At 45.7% G+C, this 23,277-nt stretch overlaps 1 protein-coding gene across 3 annotated transcripts in view; it reads right to left on the reverse strand.

Annotated features, from left to right (window-relative positions):
• The window catches only part of ENOX1 (ecto-NOX disulfide-thiol exchanger 1), a 288,573-nt gene that overhangs the window by 49,801 nt on the left and 215,495 nt on the right, over positions 1-23,277 (reverse strand). For all 3 annotated transcript variants that reach the window (XM_084767961.1, XM_084767960.1, XM_084767959.1), the window contains exons 11-12: positions 10,442-10,549; positions 6,407-6,463 (exon numbers count right to left, since the gene is read on the reverse strand). In XM_084767961.1, coding sequence (XP_084624087.1) covers positions 6,407-6,463; positions 10,442-10,549 — 165 coding nt within the window. The remainder of the gene's footprint in view (positions 1-6,406; positions 6,464-10,441; positions 10,550-23,277) is intronic.

A 23,277-nucleotide genomic window follows, 5' to 3' on the forward strand; every position in this document is an offset into this window, starting at 1 on the left:
AGTTGTATTGTTTCTCCCGCGAAACCCAGTGGTGATTTCATTTGTGGACTGACAGCTGATTTTTTTTCCTTTGAATTTCTTAGTCCTTTCTCTGGTTTAACTTTATCTATGACATTTGGCTGTTGATGCAGCCACAGTGATGCCTTTGGTGAAGACGGGTCTCAGTGCTAGAGCTGGTAGTGTGCCAGGAGCTGTGAGCCACCGCTACCCTGCTGCCTGCCAGGGTGGATTCAGAGGGGCTGGGGCATGGCAGAGGGTGGAAAGACAGGAAGCAATTTCTGTCAGGTCTTTCTGTTGTGTTCCTTACCTTCCCTTTTTCACCGTTTCCACCACTGTACCTACTTGTGTTCCTTATTACTGTCCCATTTATTTCCGGAATGGAATGTCACAGTCCTGTGAGTCATTTAGTAACACAAGGAATGAGGTCAGAGCTGAAGAGAAAGAGGTAGCTGGTAGTCACCACTGTGGTATTAGAGACCCATGCAGTGTGGGGTGGGAAATCCACACGAAGACCAATGTCAAGGGTGGGAGTTCAACCAGTCCATCATGGTGGCCATATCCCATTCCTTCCCGGTCCTGGGTCTCAAGTGGTTAGCAGAAAGAGAGCAACAGAGTTCACCACAGAGCATTTACTACTAAGTAGTAAATGTCAACTAGCAGAAAACCCCATGACTTTCTGGGGCTAACTTACAGAGCTGAAGAAAGTGATCTTGCCTGCCACTGTGTCTTACTCCTCACTGTTTTCAGACCACTGAGGCTGTCAGCTTCCTACAGTCTCCATGAGACCCTGGAGCAATTCTCTGCTTCTGGCCACCCTTAGGCTCCTGGACCAGCTTACAAATTCTACTGATGCTCCGTTTGCTTTTGTTCCAGATGTCAGGAAGTGACAAGCCAAGATGCATGGGAGGGAAGAACGCTGTGGCTGAACCCTAGGTTTGTGTGGAACAATAAAACGGAACTTATTTCCTGCATTTGAGCCATGGCTCTATGGGATGTATATGCATCCCTTGTTGATGTTTTAGATTCTACAAGGAATGCGTTGGCCACAATCATAGGTGAACGCTTAGCTTTCTAGTTGAGATTAGAACTCCTTATTCTTTCAATGAATTGGCCTGCTCAGCTTCACTTACTCTCTGGATAGAGTGGACAAGCTTGGCTGGGGTGCTGGCCCGATTCCATTAGCCTTGCTCTGCACATCTGCGTGAAGCATGGGCTGTGCACTTTCAGCCCGTGAAGAAGGTCAGCCTGTGGTACTCAACTCCAAATGGCATATCTAAGCATTGTTCTTCTGAATTATTTATGAAGTATGTGTGATTGCCTTTCTCTTCAAAGACCCTCCTTCAGAAGTGCTCCTCCCCCGGTGAGGAACTCAGAGTGAGGTAATATCTGGATAATATTTTGGGCTGTTTACTTAATCACTTTCCTAGAAAAGGGTGATCTTTAATCTTTTTAAAGAATCAGCGCATCTCCTTTTATCTCTAAATCCTAAGCCGGCACCAAAGTCTCCATTTATAAAGTGCTCAGATGATGGCTGAATTAACAAATACATTGCTCCAGGATATCCACTGCACACTATCTGTGACAGCAAGAACAAGCAATACTTTAAAGTCCCATAGCAGAGATGATAAAATAAACTGGGGTACATTGGTGGCATGAAATATCAGGTTGTCGTAAAAATCACATCAAGAAGACATATTTAATAACATAGGGGAAATGCCTGTGACTTATGTAGAAGAACCTGTAGAAATTATCTACATGATATGCTGTAAATCCTGTGAAGATTAATACACACGTATGTGGTGCTAATGGAGAAAATATGCAATGGAAACACTCACTTTTGAGTGCTAAGATTGCGGACGATCGTCTTTTTCCTTATCGTTCCCAGCATTCCCAATTGTTTGCCAAGAAGAAAATGACACTTTATGATAGAAGCCTTTATGCTTGCTTACATGTTTTTATACAGACCATAAAGTTATCAGTCTTCAGTTGCCACATTTGCTTTTACAATAGGTAGGATGACCAGCAACCCTTTGGGGAGTGGGGGGGTGGTACACATTCTGTCTTCAAAGAGGCCTGTGCTCTGTCCTCAGCTTTACACACACAGACATCTATAGCCAAGAATGGCCATGGCACACAGTGTACATCTCTTCCCTTCCCTGCATTCTCTAACCTGGCCAACAGGTAGAAGGTACTTTGAGTTTCTCCTTGCTCAGCCTGTTGATATCACCAAACATGTCCAGATCTGGCTATGTATGGCTATGTCCAAAGCACAGCCCAGAACAGCATGGTGATATTCTACACCTTTCTCTCACTGGCCTCATGGCTAGCAGAAAGTAAGGGCTATGGAAATCATTATGAATACTTACTATTCTAAGTAACAACAGTAAACCTGTATAGAGAACCACCATTCCTGAGTAACATACAGAGCTGAAAAGAAGTGACCCTACCTGGCCCAGCAGGAACTGCCTATTAACAGGCCCCAGCCTCAGGCTCCAGCCGTGGAAAGCCAGGGAGGCGCGTGGGCAGGGAACTATTCTATGTAGAATAGGACCCTTGCTGAGAAGTTGTTTCTGCCCACCCTTAACATCAGCACCCTGCCCAGGCCTTCCTAGGAGTGCAGCACTGTGCTGGCTTGGAGGGGCTCCGTATCAACGGAGTCCCTTCTATCACCAACCTCGAGGATGCTGGGGTGTGTTTCTGGAGGATCATGGGTCTCCTAGCAAACAACAAGCCCCACTGGCAACTGTCAGCAGACAACGTGAAGCAGCCGGAAGTGGATTTCTGGTGGACGGATGGACAGGAAGTGAAGGAGTGTCACCAGAAAGACAGTGGAAGGAGAAGCCAGGTCTGAGTGTGAGCATATGACCTGTGAACAGGTAATGGTGGTATGTGGCAATTTCATCCACTGCCTCCACTTCAAGCATCTAATGAGCGAAGGTGATCTAAGCATCTACAGACATGGGTCCATCTCTCCCGGAAGGGGAACACAGTGACTGCTTCTGTTCCAGGAGCTTCTCTAGGGTCTTAAAGCTGTGTACCATTTATCACATTGTTCTGTGTCCTCCTTCCTCCATGGGGTTGGTCCTTCCAATAAGAGTTACCTGGGGCCAACCATTGCTACAGGGGTATTGATGTGAAGACACACTGGCTTGACAGTACAATGAGGCAAGCAGGTCTGGAAGGACCTAGCACATGTGTGGAGATTCAGGTGTGTGTGTGTGTGTGTGTGTGTGTGTGTGTGTGTGTGTGTGTGTGTGTGTGTGTGTGCGCGCATATCTTCATTACATACTCCAGAGCCTAGCACAGCACACAGCATGTGAAGCTTCAACTCTACTGATACCTAACATACAACGACTGGGACAGTATTAAGCAGGAAAACACAAAAGTCCTAGGATGTTAATTTCATTTCAGAGGCAAGCAAAACAGGCTCAGGGTACCACTTGGTGCAACTAGGACAGTCAGCATCAGACAGAGCCAGCCAGGGATGACACAGCTTAGCACTGGGAGCTGCTGCTCGCTCCTGTACTCTGCCTTCTCCTCTCATGACTAAGTGTGGGTTTACTGAATAAGAGTGGGATGGCAAGGTGTGTGGAACACAAACCGAGGGGCTCTTCAGGCTGAGGGCAGCAGGAGATGGCCAGATAGGTGCTTCGGGGGAGAAAACAACAGGATAATATAGAGGAGTGCTCTGCTAGGGTTGGTCCTCACTGGGCTATGACAGAGCTCAGAGGATGGGATGGGCGGGCATGTGAAAAGTCTTTCTCTACCACTATTCTTTCTCTCAGCTTAAGGTCAGGGGCTCCAGAGCTAGGCCATCATGAGGAGGATGGGGTCAAAACCAAGCTGTCCTTTCTCTTGAGACTATGATCCCATTTTCTGAGAGTTGTTTATTCTTAATTGCTTAGGGCACAACACATGCATTTATCAGGTTTTGTGCTGAGTCAAGACCCTCTGAAACTAGGCGGCGGACCAGATGCTCAGAGGGCCTCCCTCATATACACCATTAAAACACATGGTTAATGACACCTTGTGCCGCTGTGCATGCTAATCCCGCTGTATCTCTTCCACACCCTCCTAACGTCTTTGCTCTGACAGGTTTAAAGACAGCTCTGGGGATTTACTTTCTTAAGGAGACAGTGTGAAAAACCGAGCAGTCCTGCTTCTTTTGTGTTTTGTTTTATAGTTGGGTGGGAATGGTGTTGTGCTTGACAGCAGTAAGCTTCGGCATCACCCATTAACCTGCCATACAGATCGCCAATGATTTCTTTAACCTCCACAGGGGAGGGAACTGAACTGTGTAAATAGAGGGATCTGGGTCGTGGCTCCCCTGTAATGGAAGCAAGGATCGAGGGACGCATGCATGGGAGCCACGCAGACCAAGTTGTTCTATGCCCTGCGGGCTTATGCTGCCACTGTGTGTCACACCTCCTAAGTGACCCTGCGTTTCTCCCACTCATGTTCCAAACACAGACATACATGTTAAGATCGTGGGCAGGGACGGCTGCTGTGGAGGCGTCATGACACAAGATGTGAACAGATACCTAGGTTTTTTTTGTTGCCGTTCTTTTTTTGTTTTGTTTTGTTTTTTTGTTTTTGTTTTTGTTTTGTTTTGTTTTGTTTGTCTTCAGCTCCACTCTCTAATGCATGACCTAGATAATTGATGGGTTACGTGGTTTTTGCATAGCTGGGTCAGACAGACAGAGGAGGAGAAGCAGGTAGCCCACCAGCTGGCAAAGCCAGGTAGATATGGAAAGAACCCGGTCTGCCAGGCAGGGAGGTGCTACGGCAGTGACTGGTGTGTGCTATCTGACTTCTCAGATATTTACTCACTCTGGGTGGGAACTGAGGCTCCTCTCTCCCAATTGGTTGGAACTCCATGCTCAGTGGCCACTTCCAAGCTGATGGTAAAGTCTACTACACGGACCCCACCCAAGTTACTGTAGAGTCTATACACCTGCCTGCAAAAGACACATGTGACCACATTCCTGCCCTGTTTACAACGTTCAGTAAATTTCTCATAAGTGACACTTTTCAAGGAAGGGCCTCATTCTCCAATGCTGGAGTCATGGACATACTTGGCCATTCCCATTTTCACATGCTCTGGTTTGGTTTTCACTTGGGTGCTGGTGACTTGAATTCAGGCCCCTCCTGCTTATACAGGGAGCACTCTTACCCACAAGGCCATCGCCCCTGCCCCACAATGTGTTTTTAAGAGAAGCGTGGCCATACTGTGCACCAGCAAGGACAACGAAGGTCACAAAGGTCCCATAACTTGTCCAGCTGAGAGATAATAAGCAGCAGAGTCTAGGGTTTGAACTATGTCTGACGACGATGCCTCATTCTAAAGACGTCGCAGCCTGTGCTCCTGCATTCCTCGGCCTGAGTGTAGCTTCCCTGAGAGCAGGCGGCATTCCTGAGGCCCCTCTGGGACGCCTTCGCATCCCTGCTGGACCTTAGTAGAGTACCCCCAGCACAGCGAGTCCTCCATTAAGCACCCTATGTTTAAAAGCAGGAATAGTAAGCAATCACAATGAGGGAGATTTGGGCACTATGATTATTAGGCTCTGTGCTGCGTATAATTAAAACAAGAGTGAACACGAAATATATAATTTCTTCTAGCGCCGGCTTAATCAAGCATCCGTTACCACGATACCGCGTCTGAGTCTGGCTTTTGTGAAAAGGACTGCTTAGTAGGCATTTCCTGTGAGGAAACTAATCAAACACAAAACAGATATCAGGAAGAGTTCTGAAAGGAAAAGAGCAAAGCCACCAAGCACACTGAGGGGCAGTTCTCAGCAAGGTGTGTCACTCTGCCCGAGAGCACGGAACGTCCAAAGGTACAACTCTTTCCGAGTTTGGCTATCCAAGGAACAGTAAGAGAAGCAGCCATGGTGCTAATCAGAATCTGCCGCCATCATTCCCTATGTAGAGGAGGCAGACTCACTGTGCTACTGGTTGGGCAGAAACCGAAGACGGGTGCACTTATAAAGGCTATGCTGGGTTTGAGGAGGTGTTCTAAGACTTCTTTAGCACGTCCATCATTTGTCATCCTCACTGACAAGCAAATGTGACAGATACAAATGCAACAACACACAACTTAGCAGGTTGGGCCCTGCCCCATTTGCCCTTGTTGTTTTGGAAAAGTAAAGGTCTTGAGCAAACTCACTGCAATTAGAATTTTTGATGGATGTTTAAGCTGAAATTTTTGATACACAAAAGTGATAATAATGGTAGGTAAGCATCTATCATATCTTATTACTAAAGCTGATCTTAAAAATCCATTGAATAATCTCATGCCAACAAGAGGAGGGGCTTCTGATTTCCTGTATGTCGTAAAAAAAGCACCACGCCCCTGGGATTCAACAGCATCCAACAATAAGTGCAAGGACCAGGTTGGGGTACCTACATTTGCATCCTCGTGGTTGTGGCCATTCGTCTCCACCAAGTCCTTGGTACCTTTTAACTGCAACATTTAAAGAAAAACAACAACAACAAAAAAAGAATAAGCAAGCATATCTACTAAGCATACATCATCTTGTTAACTCTGATTCATCTGAGGTTGCATTTTATAAAACTTCTGAGGACAAACAGATGGAGCAGATAATTACAATGAATCTTATTGAAACTACTTTGAGAGCAACATTTTACAAAGCTTGAGGGCTGGCAAAAAATAAAATAAATTAAAAAAAATAAAAAATTAAAAGGGGATCTTGGTCATTATTTCTTAAGCAAGATTAGAAAGCGGTTCTACAGGCGTAAGATATATAAGATTGGGTCTTCAGAATACTAAATGGTTTCATTTCCTGGCGGGACTGCCATTAATTTAAACCCTGCAGTATTTGCAAGTTGCCATCAGCTAATGGATGTTATGCTAACGATCACTGGTGAAAGATGGGCTTCCAGGCACAGCACATGCCTAAGTACCACTGGTACACGTCCTCCTCGAGGGCAGGGATGAATAACTGACACCGCACAACAGGAGGAGGCAATTTGAGTCTTTCAGTAGAAGAAGAAATGGGAAGACAGCTCTTTGGTCTTGGAAGTTTTAGAAATAAAAACTGTCTTGCAAATGTGATTTTTAACAGCACCCCACCCACCCTGCTAAGAGTAATCAGCTATCAGAGATTTCAGGAAGCCTTTAGGGTTGGCATTTATCCTGACTCAGGCATCCTATCCTGACTTACGGTAGACCTGTGCTGACAGAGGGTAATGGACAAGGGAGAGCTGGCCTGGCCCCTGCTGACCTTTCTCTGAGATTGTGATGCTCAGGCAGCAACGTCGGGGCCTTTGTTCTTACCCAGTAGAAAATACTCATGGTGAGAAAGAATTTAGTAAAATCTGTTAGAAAATAAAATCCTATATGCTACCATGCTTGGCACAGGACATTGGTTTTTATGCCTATTTGTGCATACTAAAATAAAAGAATCGTTGGGTTTTTAAGGATATCCTCAACTATTGTAAGAAAGCCATAACAAGCGAGAGGCTTTGCTAAAAGGATGGTGACATGAGGATTTGCGGTTGAGGCAGCCGAGGATGGCTCTAAGGCTGTGTGGCTCATGGTCACATTAACCCAGTAAAGCACAAGAAAACCTGTTTCCTCTTTCTTAGGGCCACCTCACTGACGGCTGTGTGGGCATGGGGCAATGCAAGATTTAGGAAAATGTGAAAATGCACACACCGTGGCAATAGGACCACTATCAGAGTGTGCATGGATAGTTTGTAAATGCTCTCTGTTCCTGGCTTAATATTTCTTATTATGGAATTCCTCTTCTTCCTTTTCAGTCCCCTCTCTGTTCATCTCCTTCTGTCTATTAACTCATTCTCCTCCCTGTCTCTCCCCTCCGTGTGTGTGTGTGTGTGTGTGTGTGTGTGTGTGTGTGTATGTGTGTGTGTGTGTGTGTGTGTGTGTGTTGTTTTTCCACAGCAGAAGGAAGGAAAGGACTATTTGCACCAGGCCATTGTGCCTAACGTGTTTACCAGCACACACATGACAGGTCCCTGTTGGATGTATTCCAGGCTCTCTACTACACATTACGCACACAGCTGCTCCCCCCCACTTCCCACCCACACAGGGAACTCCTGAAAGCCCTCTCCTTGCAGTAGAGGCTCCTGGCCTTGCTGTGTCACCCCAAAGCCACTCCCTATGCCTTTGGCTTGGTGTTCCTTTCCCCAGCTAGAGATGGCTGTCTTCCCAGGCCAGCTGCTCTTTTTTTTTTTTTTTTTTTTGAGACAGGGTCTCTCTGTATAGCCTTGGCTGTCCTAGACTCCCTTTGTAGACCAGGCTGGCCTTGAACTCACAGTGATCCACCTGCCTCTGACTCCCAAATACTGGGATTAAAGGTGTGCGCCACCACGCCCGGCCTGAGGCAGCTGTTCTTGACAGCAAAGTCCCAGAGGGGACGTATGTTTTCATGTGTACATGTGGGTGTTTGCAAAAGCCTTAGCTATGATGGCACTAAAATTTTTTTCTCACTTGTAGTTATGCCATACGAGTCCAGAGAAAGCCTCATGAGGCAGTGCATGATCATGTGGGAGAGACTTTTCTTAGTGCGTGTCTGTGACTGTATTGGGGGAAGGGCGATATTGCTCAGAGGTAAAGGCACATGTCTGCAGCATGAGTGCTGACTTCTGCAGGGCTGGTTGGGGCACCAGGGGAGGGGTTTGCAGGCTTGCTGCTCAGGAGCAGCAATGGTGCCGATGCCTCTGACTGCTGGGTGTTTTCTTAGGCTCAGGTATTCTTGGTGCCTTTGCATGAAAAGGCCCTCACTTCACATTACCTTTGCACATGGAAAAAATACTTTTTCCCTTAGTCATAATTGGTATATCTAGCAATTTTGGTTGTTCTGTGTTCTTTTCACAGCCTACCCGTCACCCCCCACCTCTCTCCTCTGTCTGTCTGTCTGTCTGTCTGTCTGTCTTTCTGTCTGTCTGTCTGTTTCTCTCATAATGGAGAGTGGAGTGTGATGCTCTACCAATGTCTATGCCTGTGCTTTGCTTTTTGAAAACACACCAACAAGCCTCCCTTAATACATTCTGTACAACTCATCTCTTTTGATAAGTGGGTTTAAACTTTAAATCAGAATACAGAATTTGAGTTATCCTGAAAGTAAGAAATGTATAACAACCATTCCGGTAAAAGCTATCTAAAACAAACAAACAAACAAACAACAACAATGTTCCCAAAACCAAAATAACAAAACAAAATAACCCCAACCCAGAAAAATCAAACTACTAAGGTGAAGAATACATTCTTGAAGTTCTGTCTGTCTGGTCCAGATCAAATATGGAGTTCGCTTTAATAATGTCACGGTGGCGGGCACCATCACACATGCTAGGAAGGAGGCCTCTGTGAGTTTCATCAGCCAGTTCTCATCTCCAACTAACAGATGCAGACCCATGCAAATTCAGCCTCAGTGTGTTACCTGATTGATAACAGTTAGATTTATAAAGCATTTTCCTCCAAATCCATGAATGTTTCTGGATGATCTAGCATCCCTTTACCCTGACAAGCTGCTTCTACTTTCAGTGGAAACTAACTAAACATGTTTGTAAAACTCCAAGTCAGTGGAAAAGAGTCAGTGTCAAGTGACTGAGCCGCAGCTTACTCAAACAACTCTTTTGAAGGTATTTATATGGTACAGAGTTCTCACAACTATATCTCCGTTGGAGTTTTAAAACAATTTCTATTTTGGTTCAAGAGGGTTGAGGTCATAGCTGTGTTCCCTGGCACACCTAACTAGCATTCATTACATGCTGGGTGAAACTTAGGGCCAGGAATTGGAAAGAACTTCCAGGGTACCCAGGCTTCTCCAGGAGAGACAATGGGGGGTCGGCTTTCACTCAGCTGATCCATCTCACCCTACCCTAAGACAATACTTTCCCATGTACCTATCAATTTATCAATGGCAGGCTTCACTTCTGTGTCAGAGCCAGAATGAAGCGATCGGCTCCCCAGACTGCAAATGAAAAGCTGGGGCTCACCAGGGTCAGTCAGATAAGCGACCCGATGCACAGGACAGATATGTTTCTGTGTCTCTCTACATCAGCCCCTTTTAGTCACGTATCTCTGGGAGCATCATGGATTATGATAAGCACGTTGTCCTCACTCTTAGACTTAAGAGAAACTAGCTGTTTACATTGCAACGTGGTTTTGCTGCCAATAGCTTAAAACGTTATCAAAAATCATTCGTCTTCTGGGAGAGACCGTAACATAACTTGGGTGGGCTCGCATCGTCACGGCAGGTACAAGGGGTGAGGACAGAGAGGCTGAGAATGACTTTATAAATCCCCCAAAGCAGAGTTGCTAGGACCTGTGACCCATTGCAGGATCAGTCTCCTGCAGGCTCCCTTTAGCCCCGCAAGTGTGTGCGACACGCTGGCTGGTATGTATCCGTGGGGCCTGATTCCATTTGGAGGTGAGGATGGAGCTCTGCTCACTTACCCGTTCCTGGAGGCCTTTCAGCAACGCTTGTGTGTGTGACTGCTCCTCCTTTGCCTGCTCCAGCTCTGACTTTTTGTTGTTCAGCTCCTCTTGGATGGCCAGCAGTTGCTGTGAAATCAAGGGATAGTGGGTGTAAGGAGGGCCAGAGACCAGGGGAATGTAAGATGTTCAAACATCAGCCAAACAATGACGAGAGCTTTGTTTGTTTCTAAACGCAGAAGGGGCATCCAAACTCGAGCTAACTTTTGGTCACAGGTTTCCCCAGCGCTCAGAGAAGGAGCACCGCAGTTTCAGGCAGCCTGTGATACGGGTATGCAGCATTTGCGAAGGCACCATTATGTTCCTTTGACAGTGAGTGTTTGTAAAAATATAGAGAACCGTGTTTATAAAACAATCTCACAGATGAGGAATAAAGGGCTGGAGAGATGGCTCCGAAGTAGAGACCTACATTTGGTTCCCAGCACCTGGAGGGCGGTGGGTAACAGCAAATCTAGTTCCAGGGAATCCAACAATCTTTCCTGGCTTCCAAGAGTGTCTAAACACACACACACACACACACACACACACACACACACACACACACACACAAATCTTCTTTAGATATATATTTTTTATTAATTTATTCATATTACATCTCAATTGTTATCCCATCCCTTGTATTCTTCCATTCCTCCCTTCCTCCCATTTTCCCCTTACTCCCCTCCCCTATGACTGTGACTGAGGGGGACCTCCTCCCCCTATATATGCTCAGAAGGTATCAAGTTAAACCACAGCCCACTTGTTCAGTTCTCCCTGATTTCCATACTGAAGTATAGCCAGCTTTTATGGCAACATCATACAGCTATTTCCCCATGTGGCAGGAGCCACGAACCATCTTTTTACTTTCTCTGTTATGACGGCCATGTTTTATTGGATCAGCAGGATGGAAGCCCAACTGCAATACATATATCAGCTGAGAAAACTGCTGATATAAGCTGTCAAAACACTAAGCTATGGCCCACGCCACAATTTCCAAGCAGGGCCGCTGAAGGGATTTTGTAAGCCTTGAGCCCGCCTGGCCCTATCAATTGTAACTCATCTGGAGGCTTACCTTGTCTGCCGGAAGCCCAGCTGCCCTGCACTGACATTCAAGAGCTGCACATAGGGCCCTGGAAAGAGCAATGTCTATCCAAAGCCTCTTGACAACAAAGGACTGGTTTGAAAACACGGGGGGTGGGGTGGGGAGGGGGGGGAGCATATTTTCCTGCTGTGGTTCAGAACTGATGTCTTTCTACGGACGTGAAGGAGTGCTGTGTTCCTGCCGCGAACCGGCCAACACCAGCATCAGGCCACAGAGCAGTTGGTTAGTTGTTAACCACAGAGTCCCAGGGAACCGTCACACTGGCTTTCCCATGCTTATGGACACCACTCGGAAGGTTCTCGCTGAATCTTCAGTGCCACCCATTTTAGTGGAGCTGGCCAGGGGAAGAGCTCACAACATGAAACCAAAACAAACCGAAACAGCCCCCACCTGACCCTCAACACACACTGGGCCTTGTCCTCGGCTTGTTAGTTCAACGGCCTATTTGGAGACTGTGCATAGATTTTTAAATCTCCCTTGGTTTCTCTATATAATGTAAGCTGATTCCTCTCGTCGCTCTGTTCCTCCTAGGCTGTGACTGCGGCTCCCTTTGATAGTTCATGAACCTGAACTGTGCATCGCCAGCCAGAAGCACAGAAATGCGGGAGCCCCTGGGGTCCTGGGGCACACAGAGAAGCAGCTGAAAGACAGTGGAAAGACTGGGCCGCAACTCTGCTCGGTCTCATTCATCAGTGAGCGGAGGACAGCCAGGGTTGTCTCATGTTCTGATGTAGGTGGTGCCAGATGTCCTTACTTATTGGAAAATTACACACCAGAGGGTAAAAGCTCTTCCCACGCAAGTGTGAAGACCCGGACAGAAATCTCCGGAAACCATACACCTCTGAGCTCAGTGGTTTGTGTGTATAATTCCAGGACTCCTGAAGTTACATGGGAGGTGTAGACAGGCACGCACGGGGAGTATTTTAAAACCATTTCAGACTCTAATTTCTAATTCAAGAGAGCCAAGTGAACAGGGAATTGTCTTCAAAGGTAGGTAGCGTTTGTGTGTTCACTGCCCACAGTGGAGGGCTTGTTATGTCAACGGTGGACATCTATGTACACGCCCCTGAGCTGTGCAAGCCCTGGGTGTGGAGGAAGAGTGTAACCATGCACAGCCTGGCAAAGAGAGGCCAGGTACGCAGAGCTTCCGTTTAATCTGGCCACATTCATAAGGAGCGATCTGCACACCTTCTCCACAGGAGCCTGTCTGTGATCCCTCAGTCCTGCTTATTAACCTTCCGCTGTATCTGTATTGAGCACACACTATTTTAGTAATGAGGAAAAAAAATTAAATAAACTTAAGATTGGGGAAAGACTTAAAGACTTGAATACAACTCTGAGCTCTTCCTATCAGCAGTGAATAAATGAAAAGTCTACTAAAACCTTCCACTCATCTGCTCTCTCTTTTTTCGCTCTCCTCCCTCCCTCTCCCTACCCCCCCCTCTCCCTACTCTCCTTCTCCCTCCTCTCTCCCTCTCTCCCTCCCTCCCCCTTCCCTCTCTCCCCCTCCCTCCCTCTCCCTCTTCTCCCTCTCTCTCCCCTCCCTCCCTCCCCCTTCTCTCTCTCTCCCCTCCCTCCCTCCCCCTTTCCCCCTCTCTCTCTGTCCCTCTTCTTCCTCCCTTCCCTCTCTCCCTCCCTCTCCTTCCTCTCCCCCCTCTCCCTCTCTCCCCCCACCTTGCTTCACATCTAAGCACCCATTTGTTCTCATTCTTCTTGAAATTGTACCTTTAAACAAACACCTTGCTTGCCTCGCCGTTCCCTTTTCTTCTCGTGTGTAGACAATCGCTTTAATGATTACAATGTCTGAACTTTTATTTGAACTTAATTTTTTTTCTGAAACACATATTGTTGTTTTGTACACGTTTTTCTGGAACACTACCACATTTCTTACCGTTTACTCTATTTTCAATATGAATTACATTTTTAGGATCTACTCATGTTAAGATTTTATACTGGATCTGTGGGGCACATGGACCCAACTTATCCAATCTGCACTTCCAGTGAAGAATCAGCAGGTCTAGTTCTCCCAGTCAGTCCACACACAACCGCAGTGGAAGATGCCAGCACATGTCCCCTTAGTGCCTTGTGGGGGAATGTCCCTAAGACATTGATTTAGGCATGATACTTGTAGGTCAAGGGCAAGTTGAAGCTGACACACAAGACTACTGTGCAGAACCACTTACCCTCGCCACAGACAGGAGAAAAACATCAGGACATAGCCCTGCATCTTCTAAAATGCCCATTTTCCATTCCCCTGTGAGTATGAGCAGCTCATCAGATGCTTGCAAGTTCTGAGTTTTATTTACATTTCTTAAAAGAGCCCTCAAGGACAAGCGCCCCGTATACTAACACAATCTGAGGAGTATTAAACCTTCTGCTTTCCGGGACCCACAGAAATCCCGGCTACCTCTGAATGACCCAGGCACTGAGTACTTTTCTAAGCCTCCATAGATGATGCTAGTGAGTGACTGGACATGGGGATCACCATTTCCTTCAGGGCTCATTTAATATTTACTGGCCACAATGTGGGTCCAGTTCCTAGCACTCCATTCCAATTGTTTTGACATTGTCAGCTCTTGGGCCAGCTTCTTCTCTCCCAGAATGCTTTCTGTAGTGACCGTCTATGTGCCCATAGCTTTATCTTGTACACTACACATGTTGGTGTTTTCCAAAGTTGGTCTTTTAGGCTCTTATGTTCTCTCAGTATGCATGAGCCCCTTAACTCTCTATGTCCCAAACTGTGCCTGTGAACACACATTCTGCCTACCTGTTGACTGCCTCTCTGGGTATCTTCTTTACAACCCTCTGCCTGTTCTGTTATTTACCCTAGCCTTGCTATCACAGATGCTACCAGCTCCTCTCTGGATGCTCTCTGTCCCTCTGATATCCAGCCAGAACTCCATAAAAATGAAAGGGCTCCCTGGATTAAGGATGAGTAAATTCCTCAGGCCCTCACTCCCTGTCCAGGGCAATCAACACAATTAAATCCAATAGCCTTGTGTCTTAGTTAGGGTTACCATTGCTTTGATGATGACACAGTCAAAAACAAGTTGTTAGGAAAGGGTCTATTTGTCTTATATTTCCTTATCTTAGTCCATCACAAAGGTAAGTCAGATAGCACTCAAGAATAGCATCACTCACAATGGGCTGTGTCCTCCCACACCAATCCCTAGTTAAGAAAATGCCTTCCAGCTGGATCTTATGGAGGCATTTTCTTAAACGAGGTTCCCTCCTTTCAGATAACTCCAGCTTTTACCAAGTTGACATAAGACTAGCCACGACACCTTGGGTTCCTCTTCATGAAGACATCTTTAACCATCCCAACAGCATTAATTGGTCTCCTTGCTGCTGTGTCACATTTTGTGTCCACATCCCCAACTAGATGGCCCCCACTAATACTAGAGTCAATAATTTAAGTGACCTAATCTACCGTAGGTAGTAAGTGGGTGAATGAACGGAGAGATGGATGAATGCTTGCTCTCATTTTCCTACTTCTAGGCAATTAAACTATGATTCCACAAGGAGAAGCAACGAAAACTATCTGAGGCTCCCTCACTGGATAATTTATTGTTCTAGGCATACAAGATATTTTTTTTAAAAACCCTCAGAGAAAAATTATGGCTCCATTTGGCACATTTGATTCATCACTCTGGCAGTTCTAGCTCTCCTTAATCTGAGGAATATTTCCTAAAAGGTTAAATAATTCCAATCAATGGATTTATAATTGTTATTTATTTCCCATCCCTCCCATAAACTTCCATTGCACGAAAAAAATAAAGCCAATACTCTTAGAGTGTTTTGTGCGTTCTATGAAATGAATGCTTTCTTTGCTTTACAAAGTATACACTTGAGAATCTAATATTTACATATTCAAAACCAGTGATGATTCAAACTGGTATCCTTCACATGACTATGTGCCCTATAAAAACAGTGAGATAGTTTACAACTAGACAGTTTAAGTCAGCTTTTCTGGTCCTCTTCATTGAAATGTATGCAACTGTATAATATTCTTTCTAGTTTGAATTTTTAAGTACCAGCGTGCCTCAATTACAGACGTTCACAGGCAGCTAGAACTTAATCAGAAGTGCCTCCCGGTTGGATTGGCTGACTGCAGCATAATTTTAATTTAACATTTGAGAGTATGGCATTAAACAGATGCACCATTACATTCTTGGGTGGTTACAACTGAGTGTGTTCCAATTAGACAATTATCCATATGCCAATCAAGTGGAAACACTCCAGCGGACAACAAGCAGGTAAATAAATGCTGCACCTGACATGGCTTGATATTTCTAGGCCATGGATTTAATAAGATCATTTGTAATGCTCTTTGGGGGATGGAGAGCCTGGTGTTTAATGGGTCTTCCTCTCTAACAAATTCAAAGAGCACTACAAATGTTTTTTGGAGCCCTAGACTGAGTGAGGTCACATTTCCATTTTTATAGGAGGGAGGGTCATAGGCACATGGGTGTCAGGTACCTGAGCTCACTTTGTCTAGGGAGATCGCACAATTCAAGTTTCTTACCTCAAACTGCAATTTCTACCTTGGCGAGCATGGTGCACCATCAGTTGTAAATGGAGACCCGAACAACCCTCCTAGTAAGGATGTGAACTTAGGCGTTCATCATTCTGAGGAGCGAGCCTGAGGGAGATGTTACCGTGAGCATGTCTGTGAGCAGTATGGTGGGGCTGACCTTCCCTTCAAAAACCACAAAGCCTTCCCAGTGTTTTTGTTTCATAAATCGTGTAATTTTGCAACCAAAATAATGTTGGTCGATGACACAAGGCTAGATTCTGTGGATGCCAGAGACGACAGTGTATGTGACTTGTATAAAGCAGACAAACCCCACTGCACTGGAAGCAGGCACTTGCAGTGCTCAGAGCTCGGGGCTCTCTGGCAGCCTAGAGCATGGCTGGGGGACAAGAAGTGGTGGATGTCACAAAGAGCGAAGCCCTTGAAGTGCAGTGCTGATTGTCTGTCTTCCGTGGTGGCAAGCAGGAGTTCATATCCTTTCTAAAGTTAGGCTTATTTAAGTTGGTGGCATCAGGACGCTAGCTGGAGCTCTGGTCAAAGTGACTGACCCACTGACTCCCCTTTCCTCTCCCCCTCTCTCCCTCCCCCTCCCTCTCCATTCAGCCCTAAAACAATCTGCTAATATCTAGTCCTCAGTTGACCGTGGGCTTCCTGCTGGGTTGGAGAACATGGGGCTTACAGAAGGAAAGTAAACTCAGGGACCCTGTCTTCAAAATGCTGGGTCACAGGGATGTAAATATAAACTAATGGGAGGACGTAGTATACTCAAATAATGACTGTGGCCAGTGTCCTTTACAGAGGAATCCAGGAAGTTTAGGGTGGTCAGTAGAACAGGCTCGGGGCTCTCCTTGGAATCACTTGTTGCACTAGAACCTAGCCACTGCATCTTTGAATGGTTGGAATGTCATGAACTTTAATTCGACATGTTCAGTCACATTGATTCAGGTTAGTTCTACCTTCATAGATTTGCTACACATCTGATGCTCCCCTCAGTGGAGCATGTTTTGAAGGACAGTAGAATATCACCTAAGGAAGCGAGGCCATAAATTTCCTGAAGGAATTTCCACTCGAGGCCATGGTGGGTGTGACCGGATGGTCTACTGGAGTAGCACTTTGAATGGCTGATCTCTGTGGCAATGCCTGTAAGCATCCAGTTTTGCTGTGTCTATATGCCTAGTCTCCAAGCAGATTTCCTCAATCATTTCAGCCTACAACATGACTTTCCATGGAGTCAGCTCTGTCAGCTTCTGCTACAGCTCCTTAACCCTTTCATTCCAGTGTGATATTTCACCCAGAAGCATCTTCCGGGCCTCTTCAGACTTTCTACCCTGTCACTCTGCTTCGGTTCCCATTGATACTAAACCCCTGGAGGGATGCTAACTTTGGGCCCTGCTGAGGAGGCCAGTTCATCTGAGCATGTTTTACTCTGAGCCTGAAAAATCCTGAGCCAGTCTCCAACTAGGAGGAAAAGTTGCGGTATAGACATCTGATGCATATGCTCATGACCTGAGAGGAAGGCTATACCTCAATGCAAGCATGTGGGGTGGTGATTCTGACACAGGAGGGAAATGGGGCTCAGGGGAAGGATCGGTATTAGCCATCCAGTACCCGCAAAGGGAGAGATGGCACTAGCTGGAATTTTCTCATCGCGAGAGGCGCAAAGACTACCGAAGATCTATTCTTGTTGGAAATGTCATCTGCTCCCACCTGGGGGATAAAAATGCACTTCAATTTATGCCAAGTTGAGGGGAACCACGCCTGTGGCCCTTGTATCAATCCTGGCACCTCCCTTTCTCTGCTGCTGGCAGGGTGACCCCTGGGGGAGGGACATGTCCTAGAGAGAACTCCTTATTCAGATGACTGATAACAGGGATGCTGGATCTTAGAAATGAAATTGTGTTCAGAGCTAATATCCTATTACACCAGGCTATACATATTTAATTCCTTGGGCCTTTCCTCATAAATCAATTCCTCCAGGCCCTTAATCTCGTCAATATCTTTCCTGATATTGAATTTTAAATGCCATTCTCATTGCTAGGCAGAAAGGCAATCTCTTGTTGTTGATGGGATAAGGCTTCATTTAAAGCCCAGGGATGCCTGGGGCATGGTCCTGTCCTCTGACCTCCCTATTAAGACCCCAATGCCAGAGGTGAAAGGCCCCAGGTACAGGCCTGCTGGGGATCCGCCCCTGAGAGATCAAGACTATGAACCTGGGGGCAAGTCTATTGGTATCCTGGTTGCTTGGAAAGCTAGGGAGACTAGTGAGAACACAGAAACAGGGTTTTGGTCCTCATTGTGGGGCGTGTTCTGAAACATAGAGCAATTTGTTTCAGTTTGCTGGCAGATTCTGCTCCCCAAGTCTGAGAAAGGGCACAAAACGAAAGATGTGTGTGTACACCTGAGAGAGAGCTTCCAAGGTGTTTGGGTCAGGAGGAGGAGAAGAGGGAAGAACCCTCAGAAAATGGCACCTCTGAACTGAAGCACCCCAAACTCATGGGGTTGGCCTTTAATAAAACAGGATTTCCTCTGTTATAGAGAGATGTGTTTGTGTGTGTGGGGGGGTGGGTGTCCAATAAACCTTTGAATAAATCAAAATTTCCAGAGGAGGCATAATTTTTATAAGACTGAAAGAGCCACAGGGACGATGGGAAAATGTAGGTAGCCACTAAAATACAAGACTGGAGAGTCTAAGGTTGTGGGAAGTAGGAGGGGTCCCCATCTCCAAGCTGTCTGACCGAGGCTCAGGAGTTAGATATAGAGATACTTAATTTGAAAACAATAACTAAACAAAGGTTCGCTCATTACCGCAGTATACCAGCAAGTCTATGCAAAATCAGCAATAAACTACTCCTACCAAATCTATGGATCTAAGTGCTAAAGGATGGGTCCCAGCACAGCTGAAACTTAAATTAGATGTGTACAGCCTTTAGATTAGTACATTCCACTGTTCCATAAAGATGTTTACATTGCACCATGTGCTCATCTTTGAGTTCCTCCCCAGTCTACCCTCACACTCAGGCTCACACTAGCACACGCAGGAGGTGTCTTCTACATTCATTAAAAAGATTCATTTCAGTGCTCTCTCTCTCTCTCTCTCTCTCTCTCTCTCTCTCTCTCTCTCTCTCCCTCCCTCCCTCCCTCTCTTCCTCCTTTCCTCCCTCCGTCTCTCCCTGTGTGCGTGGGTGTGGGCCCGCTATATGTGTATGTGCATGTCACGTGTGCTGGAGCCTGCAGACGCTACAGGAGGGCATCGAATCCTCTGGAACCAGAGTTACAGGTGATTGTGAGCCACCCTGGGAGTGCTGGGGGCTGAACCTAGGTTCTTAAGAGCAATAAGCACTCTTAACTCCTGAGCCATTTCTCTAGGCCCCAACACACATTTTTTTTTTTTACTCAGTCATTTATTCTTGCTTTGACACTGTGTATGTTTCACATGCTGACAACAGATTCAAAATAAACAGTGACACTGCAGTTACTACAGAGCTTGAGCCACATCTAACCACCCGATAGGACAACTTTGCTTACAATTTAAAAGTGAGACAGAACCATGAAACCCTGTCTGCTTTTTTTTTTTTTTAAATGGGAAGTACACCTTTTAGTTGCTGTGTGAAGCACTTGTATCAATATTACTATATTGAAAACTGCAATGTATGTGGGTTGTTTTAGATTGTTTGCTTTGAAACTAAGAGACAATTTAGTGTCACACCCATGGCACGATCAGCATTTGCCTACATGGTACTTTTGTATTTGTTTGGCTTTATTGCAATCTGCTTTTATTTGGGAGATGATGATGTATGGACTTACTTAGTTTACTGACAAAGAGGATCAAAGTTCATATTGGCAGGTTCATAAAACTATAGAATTAGCTGGTGTGGTTTCTCTTTATTGCACCATTTCTCATTCTTATAGACATAAAAACATATAAATACAGCTGAAGTTCACGATAACACTATCTCAAGCCTGCATATATTTCTTGGTCATTATTATCAATTTCATTTCATTTTTAGCACAGGAAACAATGCCATTTAGAGAGGGAAAGGCTTGCAAAGGATGTACTCCTACTTCCTCCTGGGGCCAGTCCATCATGTATGAGAGGTAAATCATGACCTTGGCTCATCAGCCAGGAGTTTGTAGGAACTGTTTCATCTGATGCGGTTTTAAATACCATATCGTTTACTTGAATATCCCCTTGGGAAGAGTGTGTGGGAAAGATAGATCATTTTTGGCATTCATGTAACCCATTGGGGTTATTAGTCACAATACCCTATGTTCCTAGGAAGCAACCTCATTCTGAAGAGAAACAGGGCTCAGGGTTGGCGGAAGGGCAGATCAGCCCCACACCAGCATTTGGGAGGCTGGGCTGTGCAGCCTCCCTGAGCAGCCCACTTGCATGTTTCATCTTCCCTTTTTATTCATCATGCTATACCATCAAAACGTCCTCATAAGGACTGAGGTGGCACTGCAGGGCAACGTGCCACTTAATTTCTTCACTACTGAGCAAAGAACAAGAGATACAGACGTGGTTGGGGAGGCTTTAAACCCCATTTTCTCTTCTCAGATGTGTTTTCTTCACGATGTAATTTACAGGGTCATCTCAGTTTCCTGATTTTCATTGTCTTCAGAAGTTAAATAAACAATATTTACCAGTGGGATATTATGAGACCAAGGAATATCCACTAAGTATTGTGAGGCTCCATGAGTGGCCCAAGGTACTGAGTTAAATAAAATGCTGTCATTATCTTCTTTGTAAAAAAAAAAAAAATGGCAGTGCATGACCCAGCCAGGTCAAGTGGCTTTTAACAGACATGAGTGGGCAGTTCCGGGGATTGCAGATTGCGACTTGGAAGGAAATGTCTGTTGTCTGGCCCTACCCTACGCACTAGTTGTCTCCCTTAAGCTGGTTTCCAAAACACGGGCAGCCAACCCGACATGAATTAACATCATTCATACGGTTCACAAGAGGGGTCAAACGCCCTGTTGAAGTGGGGATGGACAGTGCCATCCTCTCCCTTGCCTGCACTAGCAGCTCCTCTGCAGATGCTAACCCCATTTGCTGACACGTGTTTATTCCTATCACTCCCCCCAACCTCTGATGTTACATGAGTTGGTTATCACCCTAACCTCTGGACACGTGTACAGAAATTTACAATATTAACTTGCTTTCCAAGCCAGGTTGGCCCATTTACTTTAATCATAGGATGATCTGATTGAACAGATGGGTCTTGCAGTGGGCTGCAAAGGCTAAAGAGATATGTTCTTTTCTTTGTAGCATTTCTAACTCAGTCATGGCGAGACAGGCAAGTTAGAAAACATTGCATTGACTTGAGGACACATTCCTGTGGCCTCTTTTAGTGAGCTTGTAAGTGATCTTGGGTATCATCTGCTTTGGGCACTAGCTAGCCAACCCAGAGTTAATTCTTACATTGTCAGCAGCGATGCCTGTTACCACCATACTGTCCTCGTTGATGCAATGCTAGGATTTTTAATTGGAGTAGGCACATGTATAGGAGAGAAATTCAACTCTCTCCCCTACCACCCTCACCTCAGTTCTGAGGATTAATCAACAGCCTTATACATGCTGTACACGCTTTCTAACACTGAGCTGTACTTCTAACCTTTTATATACTTTGTATTTTGTGAAAAGATTTTTCAAAACTGTACAAGGTGGCCTTGAACTCGCTCTGTAGCCCAATCAGGCCAAGGAGAGAAGGACAGCTCATACTGGGTATCTGAATCTTCAGGTGGCTCCAGAACAAACTTCCTAAATAGACAGGCACATTTCCTTTTCATAAAGGAAGTGGACATAGAGGAAGTCTGCTAACTTCCCTAAACCTAAACCTTCTCAGTTATTTTAATATATTAGACCAATTTAGAATACAACCCTTTAGCACTCTCCTAGTAATTATGGACCCCAGTCTTCATGTTCCTCCTCCTGGGTCACTTCTTCCAGGTCAGGGCAGAGAGAGAGAGAGAGAGAGAGAGAGAGAGAGAGAGAGAGAGAGAGAGAGAGAGAGAGAGAGAGAGAGAGAGAGAGAGAGAGAGAGAGAGAGGGGGGGGGAGCGCGAGAGCACAAAAGCAGATAAAGAGCCATTTCTCTGAGGGCCAGTCTGACCTATTACAGCTGGTTAGCCTCTGGACTATTCCAGATTCACTTGTTTAAACTGCAGATTCTTTTCATCATCACAATCCTCCTCCTTCTGCTCCTCCTCCTCCTCCTCATTATCATTATCATCACTACCACCATCATCATCATCCTTGTCATCATCATCATCATCACCACAACCACCATCATCATCATTGCCCTTCTCATCACCAGTGAGTCAGGGTCTTACTATGTCAGCCATGCTGGTCTCGCCTCCCTCTACAGCCTAGCCTGGCCTCAAATGCCAGATCTTGCCGCCTCACTCTCTGAGTGCCATCACTCCTAGCTGAACTAGGAGGAATAATGGCCGCAACAACAGAAAACCTCAATGAACATAGCAATTTTCACTATATCCATAAAGAAGAGTGGCCCAAATCCCCTTCCTGCTTCACACAGCCCTCTGGGTAGCACAGACCACACTAGCCTTACAAGCGCATTGAGACGCATCCCCTTCCCCTCCCCCTTTCTCTGTGCGAGCTCTAAAGAGCAGCAGCACCTGTGCTTGGACAGATGGAGAAACTGCCCCACATCCAGCGATCTGTATCTCTTCCTGGAATACACAACTTAGGCTGCTAGCTCAATTTTCAGGAACTAGATCAGCCAGACTCTCAGTTTCCTGATTTGGTATTGATAAGATACTTGACCCTACAAGTTTCATTGCCTCAGTTTAAAAATGTGTCCCAAAGGCATTCTTGCTGTGCCCATATGCCCATCTCGGTTGGGTTTATGAGTATAACCTTGTTTGCATTTTTATTATTATTTACCGGGTTCTAATTTCCAACTGGCCCCAAACACCATTTTTTCCTATTTTATTTATCTTTCAAATAAACAGTATTTGTTGGTCTGTGCTGCACTGTAGCATTTTATAACCTGCATCTGTCTTCCTTTGTGCTCATTTGATTTTCCACAGGAGGCACATGCTTTAGTCACTGATTCCCAGTGAGAGTTCCCATGCTTACCAGTGAGACCCACTCAACGGGCACCTAAGTGACACTTGTCTTTGAATAGAGAGGTGGTGACAGACCTAAGAAATGGACTGT

This window comes from Acomys minous (assembly GCF_964271855.1).
Source record: "Acomys minous genome assembly, chromosome: 18".
Classification (NCBI taxonomy): Eukaryota; Metazoa; Chordata; class Mammalia; order Rodentia; family Muridae; genus Acomys; species Acomys minous.